Raw genomic sequence first — 25,638 nt, 5'->3', positions numbered from 1 at the left:
AGAAATTAAAAAGCGAAAGCGTGATTATTTTGCCACAAAATAACAACAGGCTTCAGAAGAACAAAGCAATCTTGCAGGGGCGAGAATTTAGATACGATTAGTGAAGAGGGCAGATTAGCGGAAGGGGGGGCAGCCATTTTTCTTCATTCCTCCTGGTTTTGGTGTCTTTTCAGACGGCTGATGAGGCGTGTGGTCACGGGGCCGCGGAGTCCTGACCCCTGAGAGCGACTGCTGCCATTATGTACAAGTGTGGAGGATAATGAGGCGTCCATGCTAATGCAGGGGAAAAGGGGAAGGGTGGAGATGAGACGGAGGGGAAGACCGGGTCGGATTGTCTGTCTGTATAGGGTATCGCTCGAGTGCGTGTCGGGGACGAAGACCGGAATGACGCGTGACGATGTTAAACAGCATCGCTAACACTTAGAATCGTAACCAAGTATCCAACCGGAAAATAAGCGAGATTCACAGACTTGTTTGGTTAAGAAATTTGGTTCAAATTGTTTTAAAAACTTAAATGCAAACAAAACGTTGATACGGTTAAGATCGGTCAAATTTATGGAAGGTGTCTCTATACATTTTAAAACAAGTTTTAATTTTTACGCTTTGTCCGAATAAAAGTTGGGAAAGTTTTGTTCGTCCCATTTGAAGAATTTTTAAAAAAAAAAAAAATCACAGACTACTGATATGCGTCAGGGGAAAAGATGTGTAACCTTTTTCCTTCATAAATAAAGTGAAACCTTTCCTTTAACATTAAACATGTCGCAATTTTAAATACGTGACATTTGTTATAATCTCAGCGAAATGTTGCGTTTTTTTCTTTCCTTCGTTTCCGTAACGTTTACCAACAAGAAAACGTCGAGTCCCGTGTCAGATGTCTTTCCGATCGTTGTTCCTGATAAGCAGCGTGTAATACGTCGGGCTCTGAGATGACGCTATCGCACATACGAATGCGTTTCAAGACTCTGCGGCTCAGTCAGACGTCATCGATTACGGCTGAATGGCAGGACTATTATGGCTCTGCTATCACGTAGCTGTCTGCGGCGACAAGAGCGAGGCGTCGTATTTAAAAACGGTTCCGGTGAGTACTTAGCAGAAAGATTAGGACGGGCCTCGTGTAGACAGACTCCTTTTTACTCCGTGGACACATGCGTTCATTCATTTAGCCTCCCGTCGTGTTCCTTCTCTATCTTTCAAACGGCTCCCTTCCACCTCCCTCCTAAAGCATCCCTAATGGTTCTTCAGCAGTTGTGTGTGTGTGTGTGTGTGTGAGAGAGAGAAAGAGAGAAAAGGGGGGGATGAATTACAGGCGAAAGGGAACGACAGCGCTCAGCTAGAGTGCCATGAATGAAAAATTACCCCTTTGTTCGCTCGCATCAATTGCATGCCTAATGAAATCAAAATCAGATTGCATAATCAAGTGTAGGGCTCGGACTCGGGCGGAGAGCCACGCAGAGCCGCAGCCTTCTCTCCCCTTCTCTGGAGTGGAAATTAACACCAGCTCAGACAGATAGTTGGGGGCAAAAAAAAAAAAGAAAGAAAGATAGAGAGAAAGAAAGAAAGAGAGAGAGAATCCAATAACACCGAGAACGAACTGGAATTTTCTATTCCTCTTACACCGCAGAAAGTTCTCCTGCTCACTTCGCCAGGTTTAAAACAAGTTTGTAGTAGATTGAATACACCTTTCGCTTTGAGTGTTAACTAAGAACGTTCTTGCGAAAACTGTCTGCATCTTGATTTCCTTCAAAAGCTGATGCTTCGATGGTTTGGATTTTTATCAGCAACAGATATGTAACAGTCACTCTGTGTCTGGGGCTCAAGTCTCAAACCAGGTAGTGTACATGTAGTGCATTATGGAGTGTAGGAACTCAGGGCAAGTAGTTAAGTGTGTGTGTGTGTGTGTGTGTGTGTGTGTGTGTGTGTGTGTGTATATTCTAAACAGTATTCGCTCCTCAGGACTAATCTAATTTAACGAGCTCAGTTAAACTCAATGCAGTGAACCTACAGACTGACCAGGAAACCAATTTGAGGCGTAGATGTTAAAATAAATATTTCTCCTGCGGGTTAAAGAGCTCCATGATCTGTGACGTAAGAACATCTAGAATACATCTAGAGTAAATTCTCACACTTTTCTCTTTTGCTGTCATCTGAAACTGGCGCTTTACAAACACAGGGTTTGATGTTTCATGACGAACCCGAAGCGAGTCTTTACGGACTAATTAAAGCAGTGATCTGAATTTTTCTGGTCTCTATCCAGACTGGTGAAATTCCAGCTCCCCCAACGGATCAGACCGTCTAATTTTTATTAATTACTTTTAATGCAAACCCCCTAAATCCAATTACACATTTCCCTATCTGGGTTGGGGGGTGAATCCCACCAGGGAATACGGAGCAAACGTCTTTATTTCTGCTCGGCGAACGCACCAAACAAAGCCGACCTGCGAGCTTTCAACTGTATCACCGAATGCTTAGAAAAGATTTGAAACGATATGATTTTTTTCCCCCCCACATGATAGAAGATTCAGGATGAATTAAAGGAGGATTTCATAAGAAGTAAATAAATAAATCACAAAATGCTTCGCAATCTCAACAAATCAAAAGTCTATTCGAATTAATTAAACGTGACCTGGAGAAAATAAAAAAATAAAAAATAAAGCTTGCATTTCTCAAATTTCCAAACAAGATCATAATACCAGCTAAACATAATATTAGCATAGAAAAAAAAAAAAATCAATAAATATTAAGAATTTTTCCCCGTAGATAAAAACAACATCAAGTCTGGTGTGGCACCAATTAATAATTAATAATAGCTCATTATTTTTAATTTATTTTTTTGTCAGTTTGTTGTTTTTTTTAAACAGAACGAGCAGATCAGAGTCCCGCCCCCTCGCTTTCTATTGGCTCACAAGCCTGAGAACTTTAAATCAAATCGCTAAATCAAACGTTATCCTTCATGCCCTTTCCCCTTCGGTGAATGAACTTGTTTTTACTGGTTAAATTTGTTTCACGTTTGTTCTGATCAATATTTTAGTTAAAAAAAAAAGTTTATAAAAGAGTTTATACAAGTTACGACGACAGCCGGCGGATTTAGAGTGCATTGATGGATCTTGTAGATATTTTTTCACGGACAACGTCAGAGCGGGAATCTTTTCAAGTTAAAAGTAATACTTCACATAACTCCTTTGACTTAAAATAATACATTAGGAACTTCTTTGATTAGCTTTTTAGCATTGGTTTGATCATTCTGGAAAGTTCTGGAAAGAGTTCTCTCAGTACAAAGGTCATTAGAGATTTATAAGAGTTTAAAATGATATATTAACGTCATGATGACTTTGGGAAATTGGACTTGGAATGGAAAAATACAAGAGAAACAGCTTCTTTTCTATCTGTTTAGACTCACCTGTGGCTCCGATGCCGAGCTGCAGTGTGCTCCTGTCCTTGGTTAATCCGTTGCTTTTGGGGCTAGCATTCGGTGCTACTGTAGCCACCGCCCGGGGCGGCCTTTTCCCCGGGACTTTGACCGTCGTCCGGAGCAAATCGATCTCTTTCCCGTGAACGTTCTGCATGTAATCCTTATAAAAATAAAAAAACAAACACAAGCAATCTGTTTGAAGAGCTTACAAATTAATTCGGGGAGTTAAAACGTCGCTAGCAATTTACGCAAAAATTGAGCAGTTAAGGTCACAAGCTAGTAGCAGTCGCGATTGCTTTTTAAATCTCCCACTTCCACCAAAAACAAAACAAAACAAACAAACCAAAAAAAAAAAAAACAACACCACACAATTAACTTCACCTGCATCTCTGCTTCGGCAGATTAGCAGAATTAGCGCTAATGACCGCAAATAGGCTCATTCCCATTTAAATCTGGCCATTTCATTTGGATGGGGTGTTTGTACCAACTCAAATGGGGTAAGCCAAGGTGAAAATCACCCTGATCAGCAGAAAAAAGGAAGGAAGCAAGAAAAAAAAACCCACGACAACAACTGCAAAACAAAACGTGCAAAGATGCCGGCCCCTGAAAAGCCTCCCGCCAACTCCGTTGCGTTTTTACTGCGCACCATAAAGCACTAATTTCTTCAAAAGCCTCGCTGCTAATTACCCAGTGAGCGCTCTCATTTCACTTTATTGCAGGAATTAACAGCCAGTTCGAGGCGCAGAAAGCTATTAAGATGTGTGATTAAGCCATATTCAATTAGTTTCTGCAAACAATTTAATTGATGTAGCAGACAGAATTAACAGAAGGGGATTGTGGGACGGCTCTGTTGGCTGCAATGCAAAATTAAACAGTTTCTGTCTCTCTTTCTCTCTCGCTCTCTCGCTCTCTCTCTCTGCACCCACACTGCAGTTAAATGGTGTGAGTAACTCATGGAACTTGTGTGGAAGAATGAGCCACAGGTGTCCAGATGCTAATAGCTTCCACGCAAAGTAACGACGCTCGAGCCGAAAGCCGCCTGCCGCGTACAGTACTTCTCTGCCGATTCGAGAGACGATCTCGCTATTTTTTTTTTTTCTGCACATGTTCTCAAACTGAAAATGATGATTTCATGACTCAGACTCTGAGTCGCTCCACTAGTGATGAGAGTTTAACACTGAATCATGTGTGTTCATTTTATCCACACATCTTTATGTTCGGTCACCTTGTCAGTCATTATGGGTCTCTTAAGTGGTACAATATCTACTGAGCTCCATATGATTTTTTTTTTTACACATTTACTAGTTTTATGGTAAAAAAAAAATAAATAAAAAAATAAAAGGCGGCGCTGCATCAAGTGCTATTTTATACGCTGCTAGCTAATCAAAGGAGGCTGACAAATCTGTGGTTTATTATCAGAATTTTCAGTTTTAAAGTTAAAGGTATTAGATGTTAACTGAAAATTTGTTTTTGTTTTTCTGAAAATTTGTTTTATTTTCTAACATTGAAATTTCGTTTTATGTTTCCATAATTTCATGTTTAACATAACATAATAAGGTAAAAGTAATAAATGTTCATTACAAATTTCTTCTTTTTTTCAATTTGTTTCTTTTATTCATTTTATATGTTTAACATACGAAAGTATAAAAAAACAGTATTTTAGAGTTAAAAATATAAGATGTTAACTGAATTTTTAAAAAAGTTTGAGCTAAAAATATTAAATGTTAAACATGAAATTATAAAAAATATTTTTTAATTAACATTAAATTGTGTTTTTTTTGTAGTTCCACTTTTATATATGAATGTTCATTCATTCATTCATTCATCTTCTACCGCTTATCCGAACTACCTCGGGTCACGGGGAGCCTGTGCCTATCTCAGGCGTCATCGGGCATCAAGGCAAGATACACCCTGGATGGAGTGCCAAACCATCACAGGGCACACACACACACACTCTCATTCACTCACACAATCACACACTACGGACAATTTTCCAGAGATGCCAATCAACCTACCATGCATGTCTTTGGACCGGGGGAGGAAACCGGAGTACCCGGAGGAAACCCCCGAGGCACGGGGAGAACATGCAAACTCCACACACACAAGGCGGAGGCAGGAATCGAACCCCCAACCCTGGAGGTGTGAGGCGAACGTGCTAACCACTAAGCCACCGTGCCCCCCGTATATATGAATGTATTGTTTGTTATATTGTACACAGTCTTTTTTTTATTGATTGTTTTATTTAATTAATAGTGTTTTTATTATTTATTTGTTGATTTATTATTACTTTTTTTATTACTATGAAGTCTGTCAAATGCAATTATGCTCTGGTTCCAGTCAGTATTTTCAGTCACTATCCCCTAATAGAAAGGAAACTTTTTTAAGTAGCTGAAAAGCTTCCAATCTTAAGAGCTCCACGTACAAGAAACCTGGCAAATGTCTAAGACTATCGTTTATGGAAGGAGTCTCCAGTTCTCCAAATCTTTTGGGGTTTCTTGATGGGGGGGGAAAAAAAAAAAAAAAAAAAAAAAAAGAGTAACATTTTTTGTCGTAAGGACTTCATAAGGAGGGACAAGAGGAACTAATGTATTGAAAATGTCATAGGTTAACAATTAAAAAATTGTAATCTAGTAATAAAATAAAACGGTTATTTTTATTGTTTATATTGTTAATTTAGAAAAAGTGCAATTTAAGTTAAAAATTTCTGATTCATTTAGAGAAAGTGCAACTGTTGAGTAACTATGCAGATTAGCTTGCATTTATTTTTGCAGTGAAACTGAATAAACGAAATTCCAAAGGAAAAAAACACTTTAAAAAAAAAAAACAACATAGGAAAGTTTGTACTCGTGGAAAAAACAACGTACTAAGAAGACGCTGCTTTTCAGTCGTTCCGAACGTTATTCTATTCAAAATATTATAATCGAATGCATCAAAAATATCATACACGTGAAGGTCTGGACAGGAAGTGCACATCACTCACGTGTAAGCTAGGATGATAGGTGAGGACGCCGTTGTCGCACAACGTCACATACTTCTTTTTCCACTCTTTATTTAGCGACTTGCCGCTCCTCTTTAGCAGAATGCCCTGCGGGAAGCAAACCAACACAAATTTTAAATTCAGTAGAAAAAAAACAAAAACAAAACAAAACAAAAAAAAAAAACACCAAGGGTTTGTAGTTAAATAAAAATGAAAAACATCAATATTCAGGATAAATTCTGCATTCAACAAGTGTGGTTTCTAACGAGTAGATTAAAAGTAGGGACATGTGGTAGCCTAGTGGTTAAGGTGTTAGGCTATTAATCGGAAGGTTGTGAGTTCGATCCCAGGTCCACCAATCTGCCACTGTTGGGGCCCTGAGCAAGGCCCTTAACCCTCAATGTATAAAAAAGCTGTATAAAAAAGAGATAATGTAAGTCGCTCTGGATAAGGGTGTCTGCCAAATGATGTAAATGTAGATTCATAATGATTGGCAACCAAAGGATTTACGTTTGCCGTTATTCTTCACAAAAGCTTCCAAATACGAGAGTAAATGTGACAATGTACATATTCTTTAAATAAAATGTAGATGTTTAAATAATTCTTTCTGACAGGGCTCTAACGTATTATCAAATTTAGGATTTTAACTTTACGTCTTCAAAAATGACACCAAAAATATAAGTCGACCGTCTAATTTTATAAAGCAGCTAAAGACATTTTTGTTTCTAAAAATCTTCCTAAAATTCTAAACATTATTATTTTTTTCCATTTGGTAATTTTTTCTCCCTTTCAAATGAATTTCATGCTGTTGTTTTTTTTCCCCAATTGTAGCTGAATTTTTTTCTGTTTTCAATTTTTTTTTACTTTTATCATTTCATTTCTATTCTATAAAACAAATATTTTTGCGTTGAGTTCTGCCTTATCTTATCGTTATTTTCCTCCTAAAAGATTTTTTTCTGTTCTTTTTTCATTTTTTCCCCCAGACGTTACAATTTCTTCGGTTTTACCCTTGTTTTTTTCATTAAAATCTATTTTCATGAATTAATCTGTAATTCTGTAAAGAAGATTTCTTCTTGAATTCTGTGCTTTGAACTTGTTTTTTACGATTACTTCTGTTTTCCTTTTGTATTATTATTATTCCTGTTCTTTTGATTATTAGTAGATGCACTATTCACCTCGAACTGCTTCTCTTCCTCATGCACATATCAATCCCCCTGAACTCAATCCAAAATGAAGGCTAAATCCTAAATCCTATTTGTGTCGACTCTGCCTCTGTATGCATGAGCCTGCCGTGGCGGCGCTGAACTCAAGCAGACCTTTGCGAGCTCGGGATTAGCCTGTGTGATCTGAGCTTCTTCAAAGCCACTGGATTGTTCTCTTATCTCCTTCTCGGCTCACCAGGACAAACAAAGCAAGGCCACTAGCCTGAGGGGGCCAAACGCAAGTGTGAGGGGGGTCTGAGGACTAATCAGGGGGATTAGGGCAGATTTCATGTGCTGTTTAACACTTCAAGTGACTCTGTGTGTGTGTGTGCAGCTTAGCTGTTTTAACAGGCCAGGAAGGGGGTCGACTCACAGGAACTGCTCATTAGGAGTCGACCCGAGGTCAACTGGGCATTAGGGTGTTTATCACACAATCACACCTAATCCTCACATCACACCACTGATCTCTCCATTCTTCTCCTGACCTCCTGACACATTTAATGCTAAATAACACACAATCGCTATAATATAGCCGTCACGGCTACATCGGCTTTCTCCGGAGCGTTTAAACTTCAGTCTGCTAACGTTAGGAAGGGATTAAGATTAACATTCAGTCATACATTTATTTTTCACAGGAGTAGCGAAGCCGTAAAAACCGCACGGCTATAGAACATCTGTATTGTGATGAAACAGCGAATCGTTTTCTGCGATAAAGCCACGTTTTTAAAAACTTTTCTTTTTTTTTTTTAAATGGTGTGAAAGCACATGAGCTGATGTTAATGTTTTACATGTAAAATTGTAAAATGTTAACACATTCTAACAGTTGACCCCTTTCCTTATCTCTTTTAACCCCAAGTTATTTTTGTTAAAACAAATGTGTAAAAAAAAACAAAAAAAAACAGAAAAAAAGAAACATGAATACTTTTATTCTGATTTAACTGAACGTCAATATGCTCGACAGAAGGCTGTGCAGTGTGAAGAGCCCCAATCAGGATGTGATGCACCTGCCAGGTGCTTTTAGTGCCACATGTTTACTTCCTTCTCTGTGGACAAGGTGCTTTTATTTATTTATTTATTTGTTTGTTTGTTTATTTATCTTTTTATTTATTTATTTTTAAACCTCACCTGAGCTTGTTAAAAATCCTACAATATAAATACATGAGACGTGATAATCGGATATTGTTTATCGTAGACACGTGTTCAAATATCACAATAAATTATTCTGGACATGTTTAATATCCTTAATATTGTACGTGTCCATTATATTCCGGTATATTCCGATGTTCCTGTATATTATCCAGTATAAACACAACACAACACAAAAATAAATAAATAAATAAATAAATAAACCCAGTAAAATGAATAAACAAGAAAACAGACAAAAAACAAACAAACAAAAAAAACAGACCCCAAATAAAAACCTTTAAAAGAAGAAAAAAAAAAAAGGAAAAATAAATATATAAAAAAACATACAAAATACAAAAAAAAAACAATCCAACAAACTTTATATTTTTATAGATAAATATTTTATATCAGATGAAACCGCCACGTTAACTGAAAATGTGTTTTTTATACAAGTTCATGTTTTTCATTATTATTATTATTATTATTATTATTATTATTATTATTATTATTATTGTGCAGTCTCTTAATGATACAAGAAAATAAATAAATTACTCACATTAAGTAAATCTGCATCAATAAATGGTCTTTGCTCTGAGAGATGATCTAATTATCCTTAAGACAACTACATTAAATTATTTTCATGAATATTCTTTTATTTACGTGTATTCAATTATTGTTCATTGTAAACAAACCAGAGCGCGCACTTTTCTTCTCTTACGGCCCAAATAAAAAGTGTTTACATCCTGCCAGGAGACAGAGAGAGGGAGAGGAAAGAAGAGAGGAGGAGAGAGGAAAGGAGAGAGGAGGAGAGAGGGAAGGAGAGGGGAGGAGAGCTGGGCTCTTACTGGTGATAAGCACAAAAGCTCAGTGTTGACAGCTTTTCCGTGTCGCCCCTGAGCTTTGTTGGCCTTATTTACCATTTTTACAGATGGGTGTGTGTGTGGTGAGTTTGGGGGAGGGGGATGGGGTGGTGAGATTTAGCCCAAAGTGTGTAATTTGCCCAGTGGGAGGCAATTATAGTCCCATTGGCACTTTGATCTTCCCGATTGTGCATTTGACTGGCCGAGCAATCAGGCCCATTGAAAGGTGTCCCACCATGACCACCTTCTCTCTTTCTCTCTCTCATCTCTCTTTTTCTGGCGGCTCAAAGCAGTCCCACCGCGTACAATGACACTTCTTAAGAGGGATTATCTTGAAAGGATGAGTGTAATTGATATACAGTGGTAGGGAAAAGGCCTGGGGTAAGCACTGGGAAGAACTTCTGACCTCCTTGTCAAATGTTTCATTGGTGTAATGCTTTTAGTGTATAGATGATTAATATCACGTGATGAGTTCAACTAATACGTACCGTACTACTGAAGCCCAACAGAACCTTTCCTCTTAAAAATAAATAAATAAATCTTTACTTCTTCCACTACAGGTTTGCTTTCACAATTACTAGGTTATCGTTTCTATAGCAACCAAACTATTACAGCGGCGTCAGTTGCAGCTGCGCCACGAAATCCGAGGTTAATGATGACCCATTCAAGAAAGTGTTGTTATTTAACAAAGAAGAGATGTTTGTTGTTATGGTGAAATTTCCTGTAAGGTGATTATCACACATCGATCTACTGCGAGGTTTCTGTCATCTTCAGGATACAAAGCAGGTTACAGGTTGTGCTTTCTTGGACAAAATATATAACAGATATACAGTATAAGATACAGTAATAAATAATGAGAACTAACTAATGAATTTTAAAAAATATGATGACATGCTGTACTTTATTAAATAAAAATGGGACTCATTGGCAAACTGCTGATGGATAAAAGGAATTAAAAACACATCAGAACATGCTTTTATTGGAAAATAATCAACTTCAGGGTGGATAGAGGAACTCGGCAAGGACGGAGGTGGTTACCATTAATCTTGTTTGCATTGTGTGGCTGCTCGGGTCACAAAAAAGGTCCCATGAAATGATATAGGTGTTAGAAATGACAGAAGGTTGGAGATAAAATAGATAGATAAAAGGATAGATAAATACATAGAGATAGAGAAGGTACCGCATCTGGTTCTAGTTCAAACGGTGTTCAAACCATATCAAACAGTTCTCCAAACCTCTAAAAAGCCCAAAACTGGGCAGATCCATCAGTTGATGGTGGTTTAAAACCAATTCTCTGTGATGCCACAGCCTTGGTAGCAATGTAATTTTGTTGCCATGACAACCCTACAAGCAACTCAAGTGTGATTCTGAAAATTATTGCTAAAATAAAAAATAAAAAAAACAACAACAACAGCAAAATTAATATCCCAATGGTGAATTAATGGTCTGAGGAAGATCTAACCAATTTATTGGCAATTCCAACAAATTACATGGGAGATACTTTGCAAATGCTAGCGCTAATGGTAACAACTTTTTTGTAAGCAGCTACACACTCACAGGTAAAAGCATTAAACATCTATCCATCATCTCTTGTATAGCTGTTGTCTGTGCACAGACAGTGAAAGATTTGACTTGGTCTGAATAGTAAAATACCTGATCTATAGGTAAAGCGGTTTAAAAATCAATTACTCGTATTTTTCCCCTGTTGTGTAGTCAGAGGTAAATAAAAGTCTATGTTGTGTGTGATTTGTGCGAGGCTGTCAGTGATTTGAATGTTTTTTTAATCCGAGCCCCTTAAAAGCCGCAATCAGGATGTGTTGCACCTGCCAGGTGTTTCAGTGCCACATGTTTACCTCGTTCCCTGTTGACAAGCTCAGCACTCATCTTGAAACAGCTGTGCAGCAGATTCAGGAACTCCTGACTTCTGAATCTGACACTGTACCACCATCCAGTGGCCACCAAGGACCTCCTGACGCCTTATAATTTTACACTGCATTACCAACGAGCTTGTTACTCCTTGTAATTAGACCAAGTACTACCATCCATTGGTCACCCTGCTTCCTTGTAATTAGACACTGCACTACCATTCAAAGTAGTCAGGAGGTTCTTGAAATCAGTCCCCATACTGCCATCCGATGGGTATACAAGAACTCCTGACTCCTTCTAATCTGACACCGTACTACCATTCATTGGCCAGCAAGATGCTAGAGACTCTTTGGAATCTGACCCTGAACTACCCTCTGGTGGTTACTGAGGAAGTCCTGATGTCATATAATGTGGGAATTTACTACCATCCAGTGGCTACTGATGAACTCCTGACTCATTGTTATCTGACACTGTACTACCAACCAGTGGACACCAAGGAATTCTTGACTTCTTGTAATCTGACCTTGTACTACCGTCCAGTAGCTATAGAGGAACTCCTGACTTCTTGTAATCTGACGCTGTTCTACCATCCAGTGGACACCAAAAGAAAATGGTGACTCCACATGATCCGACACTGTACTACCAACCAGTGGACACCAAGGAACTCCTGACTTCTTGTAAACTTGCACTGTGCTACCATCCAGAGTACACCAAAAAAAAAAAGATGACTCCACATGATCCGACACGGTACTACCATCCAGTGTACACCAAGGAACTCCTTACTCCTTGCAATCTGACCTTGTACTACCTTCCAGTAGCTATAGAGGAACTCCTGACTTCTTGTAAACTTACATTCTTCTACCATCCAGTGGACTCCAAAAAAAACAAAAAAAAAACAGACTCCACATGATCCGACAATGTACTACCATCTAGTAGACACCAAGGAACTCCTGACTTCTTGTAATCTGACACAGTTCTACCATCCAGTGGACACCAAAAAAAACAAAACAAAACAAAACAGTGACTCCACATGATCCGAAACTGTACTACCATCCAGTAGACACCAAGGAACTCCTGAATCCTTGCAACCTGACCCCGTACAGTACTTCCATCCAAATGCTAGAGACAAACTAATGACTACTTGTAATCTGACACTGTTCTACCATCCAGTGGACACCAAGGAACTCCTGACTACTCACAAACTGACCCCATCCTACCATCCAATAGCTCTAGAGGAACTCAAGGCTCCTTGTTATCTGACACTACACTATCATACATTTACCACGGAGAAACCCGACTCTCCTTGCAATCTGACACTGCGCTACCATCCAATGGCCACCCAGAAACCTATGACTCTATGTAATGTGACACTGCACTACCATCCTTTGGCTACAGAGGAACTCCTGACACCTTGTAATCTGACACTGCACTGCCCTCCAGTGGCCAGGAAGAGAAAGGCCATTGAATTAAAACTCATTTCTACATTACAAAGTATCGTTTTTACAAAATTTGACACCGATGTTGAATTTGTACCTGATATTTGTAAAATGGGAGCTTGGATCCATCAGTTCACTGTCATATTTTTATTCATATTCCAGATAAATTTGACCAGCTGCTAGATAAATAAATAAATACATACATTTTAGTTTGGTGTGTGTTGAGTGCGTTACTTACCGGCATGCGGTACGAGATGTGTGAGGTAAAGTGCACTCACCTGTTTGATGGGAATGGCCCTCCCACTGCCTATGCTGTCTGTTTTACACTCAGCGCTCTTTGCCTGCTCACTGGCTTTCCGCGACTGCAAAGAAACAAAACGAGTCGATCAGCTCGACACAAAAACCCACCTGAAGATGTGGACGTGAAAGTGGCAGGTGTAATGTAAATCTGTGATGGGGTGTGTGGATGAAAGAGGGGGCAAAAAAAAAAAAAAAGAAAAAAAAGAAAAAAGAAATAAAGAAAGAAAAAGCGCGCACAAGCCAAACAGCGCAACAGACAGCAGCACACTGAGCGTGCAGTATAGAAATACACAAATTACACACAGACAAGACACACACACACACATAACAATTATATACTCAGACATATAACACTTCAAAAGTTTTGGCACCTATTAATTTATCATCATATTCCATAACAAACCGGAGAAACACATTCATAAATAAAATCAATTAAAAGAATTTACACCACGTCTTCTCTAAAGGTGTCTTCCTGTCAACAGCCCTGAAAATCTGCTAGAAACTTTCAAAAACAATCAATGAAGTAACAAGGTTAGGGTTAGAATAACAACCAAAAAAAAAAAAAAAAAAAAAAACACTTTTTAAAAAAATGTTTCAGCATCAAGATTAGGGATAAAAAAAAAAAAAAGTAAAATTATATATATATATATAATGTTAGTGCTGGATCCTGAAAACATCCCTGGAAAAAGGAGCAAAAAGGTTAAGAAGTAGGTTAATTGTTAGATTTTATATTTATATCAAAACATTACAGGAATGCAGAACCTCCCCAGAAAAACGTATGATTGCATACACACGTTATGAGTCCTCACACACACCAGACAAACGAGATGAAAGACGCTCATTCGCAAAATGAAGACTGGGAATTTCAAAAGAGGAAACAAGAGTCCAAGCACACGCAACACAAGCAAGTTAATTTTTAAAATTTTATTTACCTTTTTTTTTTGGTTTCATATATATATATATATATATATATATATATATATATATATATATATATATATATATATATATATATATATATATTATGTACAGACACCATACAAATCAAATCACAGGTTCACTTGGAAAGAATCGGCAGGCCGAACCACACGGTGCAGTTCCGACGAGGATGACAGAGGCGCTGTTATTTTTTTTTTGTTGTTCCTTTAATAGATATACTCATATATCTATAGAATATACTTTCTATTGAATACCATTGGTAAATAAATTTCCATACAAGATATACGGCAGTCTATAACTTTTTTTTTCATCTGTTATTATCATGGTCATAGAAATGACTGTAACAGTTTATCCTTCCACAGCTTTCTGAGTAAACAGTTAATAAATAAAATATGAACGAAAAAAAAAAGAAAAAAAAAAAAAAAAAAAAAAAGATACTCGATTAGACACTACATTCATACAAATCAGTGCAATCCACAACATTTTATTTCTCAATTTGTAATCCCTATGCTGCTTTATGAAGGCCTTCATAAGTTTTTTTTTTGTTTGTTTGTTTTTTTTCACACTCCAGCTTAAGTGCATGTGAACAAAGTCTGTAGGGAAAAAAAAATCAAAACAAAACAATACATAAAAACCCTGCAATGCCTCATTGATCACAGTTGGCATTACATTTCGGCTGGATCTGAGTTCGGACGCACGACTTCATGCCTAATATATATATTTATATATATAATCCTATTATGTTTGCGTTCATTTCCAGACGACTTTGTCACCAGCATCCAAAAGAGGAGTGTGAAAAACTTTCCCCCTGTCCGTTCTCAGTAATATTGCATTACTCACATCGTCTACTTTTGCAAACGAGACAAGGTTAAACCGATCCAAAAGGAAAAGTATAGAGAAAGCAGGGCAAGAACAAAAAAAGAAAAGAAAAGGAAAGGAAAGGAAACGCAAAACAAACAGATAGTATCTTGGCACGTCTTTTAGAGTCCTTGCTTGCGGCAAAAAAAGGCATCGTGATGTTATGAGTTCAGTTCTTGTTGGGGTTAAAAAGCGTCCGAGGAGAAACGAGAAAGCGGTCGGATACGTGGAAAGGGGAGGGGCCTCAAGCCGAATCAGTTCGATGTGATTGAATGAAGTTTGTACATTTAAAGTGTAAAGAGTCTTTACGAGTGTCTGGCATGGGACATGTCCAGGAAAACCATGATGCATTACCCACAGTGCATAGGGAACAGGAGACAGGGAGAAGGACACCAAGGGTAAAGCAGCATGCTTGTGTGTGTGTGTGTGTGTGTGTGTGTGTGTGTGTGTGTGTGTGGTGAAGAAAATGTAGTCGTCACGCTGACACACAAGGGCCTGTCAAAGGGTTCTGCAAAAGGAGCCCTTTTTTGTTGAGGGAGCGTGGAAAAGAGACTGCAAATAGTCACGGGACAAATCACGTCCCACTCTTCCAGTACTTTCCTGCTTTTTTTTTTTTTGTTTGTGTGAATTATTTTTTTTTTATTTTTTTTTTTTTATTAATTTTTTTTAAGGCCTGGAAGAGGAAAAAAATATGAAGGATAAGAAGATGAATAATGAACCGATGAGAAGGCTCAAGGAGTGAAATGACAGATGAGAAAAGTTTCACAAAGAAATAAGTATATTGAAAAAAAAATAATAATAACAAAAGGACGAGAACCCCTTTCCCCATTTCCACCTCTACTTTCACACAGAAATGACGTCGTACCAATGAGGAACGTATTGGTGGCGGTTCCTTAAGTACCATGGAAGCACTGAGTGACTATTGGTGTCTTTTGCTGACATCTAGCGGCAGAAATATCACATCACACACACACTCGCGCACACACACACACTCGCACACAGGTGATGGAGGGATGGAACATGACCAATGTTCATAATTGTGGGTGGTGGGGGTGGGGGGTGGACCCGGTGGACTGAATAAATAATCTAATAATCAAAACCATCAACTTCATTTAGCTTTTAGGTCTCGGTCTGATTCACCTATGGAAATTAAATTTGTTCTATATGTATATGTTAAAGCACTGATGCAAACATTCTACTTCCCCAGGTACAAATGATACTGTAAGCAATTTACTGCTCATAAAGATTCAGTTCTAAATTTAATTATACTTAATAAGTACCAGCATTAATTATGGACTATAAATTACTTCCCTCAGCAGATCAGTTCTTTAAATACTGTCATTTATTATGTGGTTGTTGGAGCAGGACTGATACTTCTCTCACACCCCCACACACACCCCCACCCACACCTCGATGCTGCCACGTTATAGTAAGTTACATGACCGGTTATAGTAAGTTACAGGACCAATTAAAAGAATTAGATATCAGCGATTAATATGTGCAGCAATTAATTATGCATCTTCAATAAATTACAGTACAATTTGAACTAATTACAGTGTGTTTCTGCAGTAATAATTATGTACCGTTCCTTCCAGCATAGTTGTCGATTCAAACGGATATTCAAAATACCAAAAGGTACAAATAAGCTGTACCCTGAACTGTACCGTTTTTTTTTTCTCCCTCGACCTATTGAGACCGCACCAGGTTTTTCGCATCTAATGAAAAGAGCATAGATTTTGACAGCTCGTCTTTTCTTAGTCGTAAATGCAAATAAAAAGTGTATGAGATCTTAATAAGGCCACTCTTTTAAGTGCAGCTGTGAAAGAAGTGTAATCAAATTTGAAACATCAATAAAAATACCAAAAAAAAACAACAAAAAAATAAGATGGATAGCTGGATGGATGGATGGGTGGATGGATGGATGGATGAATAGGTAGTTTGACAGGATGGAGAGTCATCCCTGTAGGCAGAAACTCCCAATCGGTGACCACCACTGAATCACCAGCGATGCAGGGGTCGTGATTCTTGCATGGTACGCGCTTCTCTCCTCCAGTTGCGCTGGAATCTTTTGTCGCTGGAATGGAAGTCAGAGACCTTGCATCCCCCCTGTTTTTTTTCCCTTTTCACTCCCTACCTCCCCTTTTCCCTCCCCCCCTCCATGTCGCTGCTCCTCAGAAGGTCATGAGTTGGAACTTGCGTTCGCTCGGCCACTCAGGCACCCAGACGGGGTAGGTAGCGTGCTTCGGCTCCGCGGGCACAGGGTTTGACACTACCTATCAAGGGAGGGAGGGAGAAAACAGGACAGGGGAGCTAGCACAAGAGCCGCCAATCATCCTCCAGGGGCCTTCTGATTGGAGGACAGGTGGGAGAGGGGTTGGGCCTGAATGGACTGGGGCTGGTCTTGACTGGGGGATGAACAGGGTGCTAGCAAAAGTGTGTCCCTGTCTTTTCCTCCAGCAGAAAGCCCGCTAGGCGAACGTCTGTTAAAAGTGAGAAGAAAAGGGTGGGGGGAGGGACTTGGCGTTGATTGGTTGATTTGACGCTGTGGCAGGAAGGGGAGGGGGCGGGGCAAAGTGAAAGATGCTTTCTTAAAGAGAAAACTTTGCAACATGCAATGTGTCTAGGAAACCTTTCCCTTTGTATTAAAAACATTTTAAACAGTTTAACGTGGAAAGGTAAAAGGGCTCCGGAGTATCGAAGAAAGAAAAGGAAACAAAGCGGCTGTGAAGCAAAACAATTCGCCCTTTTTCCTCATCCCATATCATCAGTTCTAGCCTTTCTGTAATTATTCAAACGTCTGAAGAAACGTTCTAGCAGTCGTAATTCAGAGCAACTGGACTTGGTACATCATCTTTGGGCCTTTTTTCCATTCCACAAAGTATTTTTTTTTTTCACCAGAAAAAGCTTTTCCATTGGACCACCAGGCCAGTACTAGTGTACTTGAGCTGTATGGTTATGTAGCTTCTCGACATTGGCGCCAACGAGACCTAATGGTACTCAGGGTTGGGGCTAGTGCGACACAATATACAGACAAACGAAGGGAGGGGGAAGGAGGAAAAAAGTCAAAACAGTCTGGTTTGTGCAATTAAAACCAACATTGTGCTTTGTATTTCTCATTTTGCATAGACGTTGATTTAATTTTTTTTTTTTAATCAAACATGCACAAAAAGCGCAAAGAAGCAGAAATACTGTCTTGTTTTGTTTACGTTTGTTTAAGCTCGTTTCCTATATTTCCTTTTCTTAGCAGTACCTCACGTGCAGGTTTTACAAACACGTTGTGTTTAGAACGTTCTCACAAAGTTTTGCTTTGTTCGGTCAAAATCTTATCGAAAATGATTATTAATTTTGTCTGATAGAGATTGTCATGACGACGCAGTACCTGCAGCTGTTCCAGTTCTTCTAAAAGTTCCAAGGGTTCCACAGTTTGGGACGGAACCTGTTTGTTGGATGTTAATGGAAAATACTCAGTAATGTGGTGGAGATGTGTTACTGATCCCACCCTGAAAGCCACAGCGATTTTTCAACGATTTCTATTTTGTGTTTACGACGCGTGGTACGTTTTAGCCATTTACGTCTAAGACCCACCAAATTGCTACTTACGTTGCAGCAGCTATAAACAATCCCTCCATCACTAGGGCTTTTTTCTTCTGTTTTAAGTTAGTTGTCTCAACAGAAAGGAACTGACCCGTAAATGTTGGGAATTATGGAAATGTTTTTTACGTCTTTATATAAATTGAGGAACGTCTTCGAGATGAGGCAAGTCCAGTCGCTATGATTTGCTACTGCTCGGTAAGTGATTAACGTGTTTGCTTTGGAAAGCTTGCTCGCATGTGCTTCGAGGAGGGCTTTGGTAAAACTGAGCTCAGTGGCTCCCTCTGGTGCTCGAATAAAAAGTACCTTGAAATGCAGATCTCCAAACAGGTCCACTGTCATCGCTGCTTAATCAACCCTCACGTTGTGTTTCAGGATTTGAAAGAACGTGTTGTGTCCCAACATGAATTATTTATTATCTCGGCTCTTAACTGATATTTAGGTGAATATGAAAGAAGGAGAGAATACGAAGAAGCGATTCAGGATTAATAATAGAGAGCGGATCGGTCAAAGGAGTCGAATATGAATTGCATGAAATTGCGTTTACACTGCAGACGGTTGATCCAAATTGGCGGTTAAACGCTAGTCATTTTCTCAACGAGATTTTGCGTTTAGTTAAAAACTTCACCCTGTTCCGAAGTAATAATAATAATAATAATAAATAAAAACATTGTGTATCAATAATCCAGAATCATGTAATTTGTCTCTTCAAAAAATAAAATCAACTTAAATATTTGTCTTTTAATTGAATTATTAACTCGATAATTAATAGTTAATTAAATTCAGAACTGGTTCACTTCACACTTTGACCTGAACAGAACATAAGGGCTAATAGTGATTGCACTGATGTGGAGCGAAGGAGCTGTTTGGAGGCCTGCAGTTAAGAGACTAGCTCTCAATATCTTTCTCTGTCTTTGTCTTTCTCTCTATCTCTCTCCCTCTCTATCTCTCAGTAGTGCGAGTGTGTGGTGCTCTGCATCAGCTGCCTCATACTTACTGTGAAGATGTTGGAGCGGCGTTTGGACTGCTTGCGGATGGGCGTGGGCGTGTTTGAGGCAGCGATGGTCTCGATGCGCATCTCCCGCTGCCCCATGCTGGGGGTGGAGGGCACTGAGGAGGAGTAGTCACTGAATGGTGCACCCCCTCCGTTAGCAGCCTGGAGAGAGAGAGAGAGAGAGGGAGAGGGAGGGGGAGGGAGGGAGAGACAGGGAGAGACAGGGAGAATGAGAGAGAGAGAGAGAGAGAGGCAGAGAGGCAGAAAGAGGAATAGAAAGAAAGGCAAAAAAAAAAAAGAGTCAAAGATGGGAAAAATGAGAGATAGATGGAAGAAGAAAGAAACAGACAGAGAAGGAAAGACCAAGACCATGAGACAGAAAGAATGAAGACACCAAGAAATAGTAAGTAAGAAGTAGCAGTAAGAACATGATGCAGAGACACACATAGAGAGTAGGAAGAAAAACAGGAGGAAGAAAGAAATTAACCAGGTGAACGAATGAGAAGGATAGAGATTGAGAGACACAATGAGAAAAGCGAGATTAATATTAATTACATTAAAAATTGATTGGCGGTTATTTTGTTCTCTGGACTGAGCCTCTTTCTCTAATGTCTGATAAAGTTAAAGACACATTTAGATCGAGGATTAGATGTTTTAGAATCAATTGATTAGTTGATTTAGGCTAATGCGGGGGTTATTATCTTGAGTAATCCATCCACAGCCGTGTTAACCTATTCCTCACGTGGGAAAACAAAAAAAAAAGCTTGTCAGTTAATACCTCGTTAATATTCATTTTCTTTGTGTGTGAAATAATTCTGATCTACTGTGTTGTTGCCTCCGTCACAAAACATGAAGCAAAAGTCAACAACAGTGTAGTGGTGATTAAAAGCAATAAAATAAAAGAAAGACGCATATTTCCATTTGTTTTTATTATGGGTGCCAATAGTTTTGGAACAGAAATATTGTTACTTGAATCTTGTTACTTTTACTTTTGCACATTACCATAAAAAGGTGGCAATAATTCGGCTTTGACTGAAGATTTCACCTGGAATCTTCTATAGATTCCACACAGTTTGGTCTCACAGCCTACACCTACCACCACCATGCTTCACCATATCGTCGCTGTCGGGCGGAAACCCCGTATGTCCAAATTTGGTCAATTTCATATTTTTTCACATATCGATGCTATTGGTCAGTCCCCACGTGGGTCTGTTATTTTTACAAGTTATTAACCAATCTAAAGTCTTGAAAATAGCTTGAGCGCAAATCTCATAACTCCATTGGACACTTCAACTGTCCACCTCTTCCTTACTCCGCGGGAGAGCTTCACGGCATATTTCTCCTCAAGAAGAGTCGCAACGATTCAACACGTCTTCTGAGGTAAATGTCTTCAAAACACGGCTCAAAGAAAAAAAATCTTGACCCCCGCTAGTTCTGGTGCTCGTCTGAGGACAGGAATTTAGCGCAAGACAATTCACTGCAACGCGGACTAAACCCTGTGCACTGCAGATAAGGTACGGCGTTTTTTTAATTTCCTGAAAAGTAATGGTTTTGGAGATACGAGGATTCCGCCCGACAGCGACAATATATTAAACTGACAACTATGCTGAATTTTCCGACCGCTTCAAGCGGGGACAATACTTATGCGAGATGCTGTACTAAACAAATGGTAATATCTATAAGCATTTCTGCCATGAGTGTGTTCAAGATGATTTTCCCGTCTTACCTGGTTGAGGTGTACGGAGGGGATGGCAGCGGCGGGGACAGACGTGTGGCTAGGCGAGTTTGGCAGGGATTTGCACGGCCCGATGGCCAACTGCTGCTTCTTCCTCAGTGCCACCACTTTCTGAGCGACTGCGGACACATACGCGCATGAGGTTAACACTGCTAGTCAGCTGGTTAGTGTTACTAGTTCAGATACTCGGCAAGTTAGGGCAAGCAAGAGAACCGATTAGCAACAAAGATTATGAATTTAATTCTTAGAAATATTACATGCTAAATCTTAAAATGTTAGTCAGCCGGCTAGTGTTAGCTGTAAAGCTGATACATTTTTTTCAAATATGACTTAGATCCTGCCAGATATTCTGTCAGATTAGCACATGCTAGCTAGCTGGCAACAATTTCCAGTGAACATTATGAATGTTTAAGTAACAAAAATCCTCTCATATATTCTTTCAGGGTAACAAATATCAGCTAGGCAGCTAAAGAGAACACTGAATTTTACCAACACTTAAAAATATATTCAATTATCGATAGTCAAGTCAATTTTCTGTCAGGTTAGTTCATGTTAGCTAGCTGATTAGTGTTTGTAGTAATAATGGCACAGAGTTACTAACAAACATTATGAATATCAACTTGACTTAAAATCCCCTCAGAAATTTTGTAAGGTTTGCGTTTGCTAGCTAGCTGTCGATTTATTAATGAAGCTTACGAATATCTATGTGACTTAAAATCCTCCCAGACATTCTGTCAGGTTAGCAAGTGGTAATTAGCAGGCTACTGTTAGCAGTGGGGATTAGGAAAGTTTTGGAATGTAGCTGGAGTAAATTGTGTCATGTTACCTCAAGTTATGTTGAAGTTTAGTGTTTAATCAGCTTGTTTTATCTTTTTTTTTTTTTTTTAGAAGTGTTATCACATTACTGAGATAAAACCTAATGAATGTCTTTCTAACGTTTATTATTTTTTTTTCTTTACAGAATTTCACTCTTTTCATTAAATCCAAAGCACTTTGTCCTGGTCAGGATCACACTGAATCACTGTTCACCATTGTAGGATCTTAATGGGGGGATGTGGTAGCTCAGTGGTTAAGGTGTTTGACTACTGATCAGAAGGTCATTGGTTCGAATCCCAGGTCCACCAAGTTGCCACTTCAGGGCCCCTGAGCAAGGCCCTTAACACTCAATTGCTCAGGAGTATAAACTGAAATAAAAAATGTAAGTCAATCTGGATAAGAGTGTCTGCTAAATGCTGTAAATGCAATGGAGGTGATGAAGCATCCTGCCACTAGAGGGTATAATAACCCCACACATCATCATATCCCACCCATACACTGCGGCATATCAACACAAAGCCGCTCTTCCATCATAACACCCATTATTTGCTTTACGAACAATAATCTATTACAACTGTAAGAAATGTTGTTGACTTGCAGAGACATGGGCAGATTTCTCATTTTCTTTATATTATTATTATTAATATTAATATAATTAAATATTATGCTCTTAAATGACAATTTTTTAGAATTGGGAATGGTGCAAAATGAAGAAATACAGTAGGTTGCAGCGCAAGCTTTCTACTGTCACAGCACGACAGAAGATCATCTGCAGTCGGCTGATTACCGAAGATGAGCGAGTATGAAGAGCAGGAAAAGGAGAAATAAGAAAAACGTTTAGAGTCTGCCTTCAGTCTGAATGCTCTGGAGTGTACATCAAATACCTTCTTTTAATTATTTCAAGCGCAGCCTAAGGACTTGATTAAGCACACGGAAGAAACGCGAACCATCACCGTCTCAGCCATTAAAAAAAAAAACAAAAAAAAACAAAACAGAGGAAGCAGGGACGGTGAGATTGAATAACACTCCAGTAAATTTAAGCAATTAAAGCAAAGCATCTATCTGCATTGTTAATATAAAACCTGGCCACGTAGGTATTATCATCTCTGAAATGAAAGCGCTTATCTGGGATCAGCAACTTCCTGGCCATTAAATCATATTAGCAAAGACATAAAAGCAAAAAAAAAAAAAAAAAAAACAACATTAGTATTTTTACTATGAAATCAGGTGGACAGACTATTATTTATGATTTATTGTTGATTTTTTTTGCTCCTAAGTGCTATTTTGGAGTTGCAAAGAAAAAGCTAGCGATGGTAGAGACAAGAGTAAAGGAAACCCGTAGCTGTTCACTCAGAGCTAAATACTTGTCATTTTAGTTCTCGAGCTGATTAGAACTACCACCATCATGCTTCACAGAATTGTGTAATCTATTGTTCAGACAGTGAAGTCCCAAATTGGTCAAAGGGATTGGGGGGACGAGACATTACATGGGTTTCTTCTGAGCTTATGGATTTTACATTTGGGTGTCTCACCATCCTGGAAGACTCTCTCCACATTGAGGCCATAAGTAGAGCAGGTCTCGTAGTAGGTGGACCGCTTCAAGTCGTTAGAGAGCTTCCGGGCTCGGGCGTCGTCGATTACTCGTGGATTGGTGGCACTGATGGCATCTTGACAGAGGAGAAAGCAAAGAGCATTTGAGGTCATATTCGGCATGTTTATCGTAATGAGGTTTTCACTGCAAGATCATTGACGGTGGTGTTTTTTCTATGCAGGAAGACAACAGAGTGCAGGAATCGTTTAAATTTGTATGAGAGAGGTGTTTAATAATGAAAAATGGTAAACAGGTGGGTCGTGACTCACCCTGCGTTCCCACCAGCACCATGGGCACCTCGGCCGTGTTCCTGTAGCTGGACAGGCGCAGGAAGTAGTTATAAACCGTCTGGAAACTGATCTCATCCTCCAAGCTGAAGACAAACACCACGGCGTCCACCCAGGCAGCAAACTGAGCACACGCAAGAGTGAGCACACACAGGATTTATCTAAAAACATTCGTTATTATGATAACAGCTAATTATTTATTAGCATAATTGAAGAACATCTATTTGTTCATTACCTTAATAAAAGAACAGAATCATGAATTATAATGGAAGATCATTCGTTATCATAATGTGTGCACACAAAACAAAAACAGATCATTTTTTATTTAATATTATCCTAGTATGGTAGAAAAACAGTGACTCATTTATTACTATAAGGGTAGCATAAAGTAAGAAGAGCTGATCGGTAATTACCATAAAGTCGCTAATTTAAAGAAGTTAATCATTCATTACACTAAAAGAAGAACAGCTCATCGTTCATTATTATAATGGCGACACAGTTAAGTGTTTGTTGCTATTAAGGAGGAACAGCTAATTTTTTATTAAAATAAAAGAACAGCTCAGGATTCATGACCCTGACGGAAGAACAGCTCAGGATTCGTGACCATGACAGAAGAACAGCTCAGGATTCGTGACCCTGACAGAAGAACAGCTCAGGATTCGTGACCCTGACAGAAGAACAGCTCAGGATTCATGACCCTGACAGAAAAACAGCTCATGATTCGTGACCCTGACGGAAGAACAGCTCATGATTCGTGACTCTGACGGAAGAACAGCTCATGATTCGTGATCCTGACGGAAGAACAGCTCAGGATTCGTGACCCTGACGGAAGAACAGCTCATGATTCGTGACCCTGACGGAAGAACAGCTCATGATTCGTGACCCTGACGGAAGAACAGCTCATTATTCGTGACCCTGACGGAAGAACAGCTCATGATTCGCGACCCTGACGGAAGAACAGCTCATGATTCGCGACCCTGACGGAAGAACAGCTCATGATTCGCGACCCTGACGGAAGAACAGCTCATGATTCGCGACCCTGACGGAAGAACAGCTCATGATTCGTGACTCTGATGGGAGAACAGCTCATGATTCAATACTTTAATTGAAAAAATCATTCATTAGTATCATGACAGAACAGCTGAAATTTCAGGGTATTAAATTCAGAACAACTTCACTCATTAGCATAGTGTAGAAAACAGTTAATAATCGTTCCTTTCTATCCTTGAACAGCAGCTAATCAATTACAAACCTAAAGGACAGTTACCACTGTACATTCATTACAATAACACTGGAATGCTATAAGAACAGCTAATTATTCATTCCCATAATGCTATCTTATCTGAGCAACAGCTAATGGAGGTAACAGAAGCTGAAGCACTCCCACTATTCCAGCAGGAGGCTGGATCCCAGGAACAGTTTCCATCATCGTCTCCTCACCCGCTGTTCAGCTGCGAGCCTCCGGCGCGTGTAATTAAGACGAGCCGTCGCAGGCTGTGTATCATTTTGAAACAGGAAAACAGGGACCAGACCCATACATGCCCCAAAAGACGGCAGGAGCAATCGCACAAAAAATCCATCATTCTTTTCTGAGGGCCACTTGCTCGCCTCATTTTCAAAGCTCCTTTGAATCCAGATGAGGGCTAGAGTAA

At 39.2% G+C, this 25,638-nt stretch overlaps 1 protein-coding gene across 3 annotated transcripts in view; it reads right to left on the bottom strand.

Annotated features, from left to right (window-relative positions):
* agap3 (ArfGAP with GTPase domain, ankyrin repeat and PH domain 3) overlaps nt 1-25,638 on the bottom strand; it is a 131,641-nt gene that overhangs the window by 39,371 nt on the left and 66,632 nt on the right. For all 3 annotated transcript variants that reach the window (XM_060871068.1, XM_060871069.1, XM_060871067.1), the window contains exons 5-11: nt 23,969-24,110; nt 23,641-23,775; nt 21,284-21,411; nt 19,561-19,719; nt 13,154-13,237; nt 6,390-6,494; nt 3,398-3,569 (exon numbers count right to left, since the gene is read on the bottom strand). In XM_060871068.1, coding sequence (XP_060727051.1) covers nt 3,398-3,569; nt 6,390-6,494; nt 13,154-13,237; nt 19,561-19,719; nt 21,284-21,411; nt 23,641-23,775; nt 23,969-24,110 — 925 coding nt within the window. The remainder of the gene's footprint in view (nt 1-3,397; nt 3,570-6,389; nt 6,495-13,153; nt 13,238-19,560; nt 19,720-21,283; nt 21,412-23,640; nt 23,776-23,968; nt 24,111-25,638) is intronic.

This window comes from Tachysurus vachellii, chromosome 5 (assembly GCF_030014155.1).
Source record: "Tachysurus vachellii isolate PV-2020 chromosome 5, HZAU_Pvac_v1, whole genome shotgun sequence".
NCBI lineage: Eukaryota > Metazoa > Chordata > Actinopteri > Siluriformes > Bagridae > Tachysurus > Tachysurus vachellii.
Note: the sequence above shows the minus strand (reverse complement) of the source record. Positions and strands in the feature narration are given on the sequence as shown.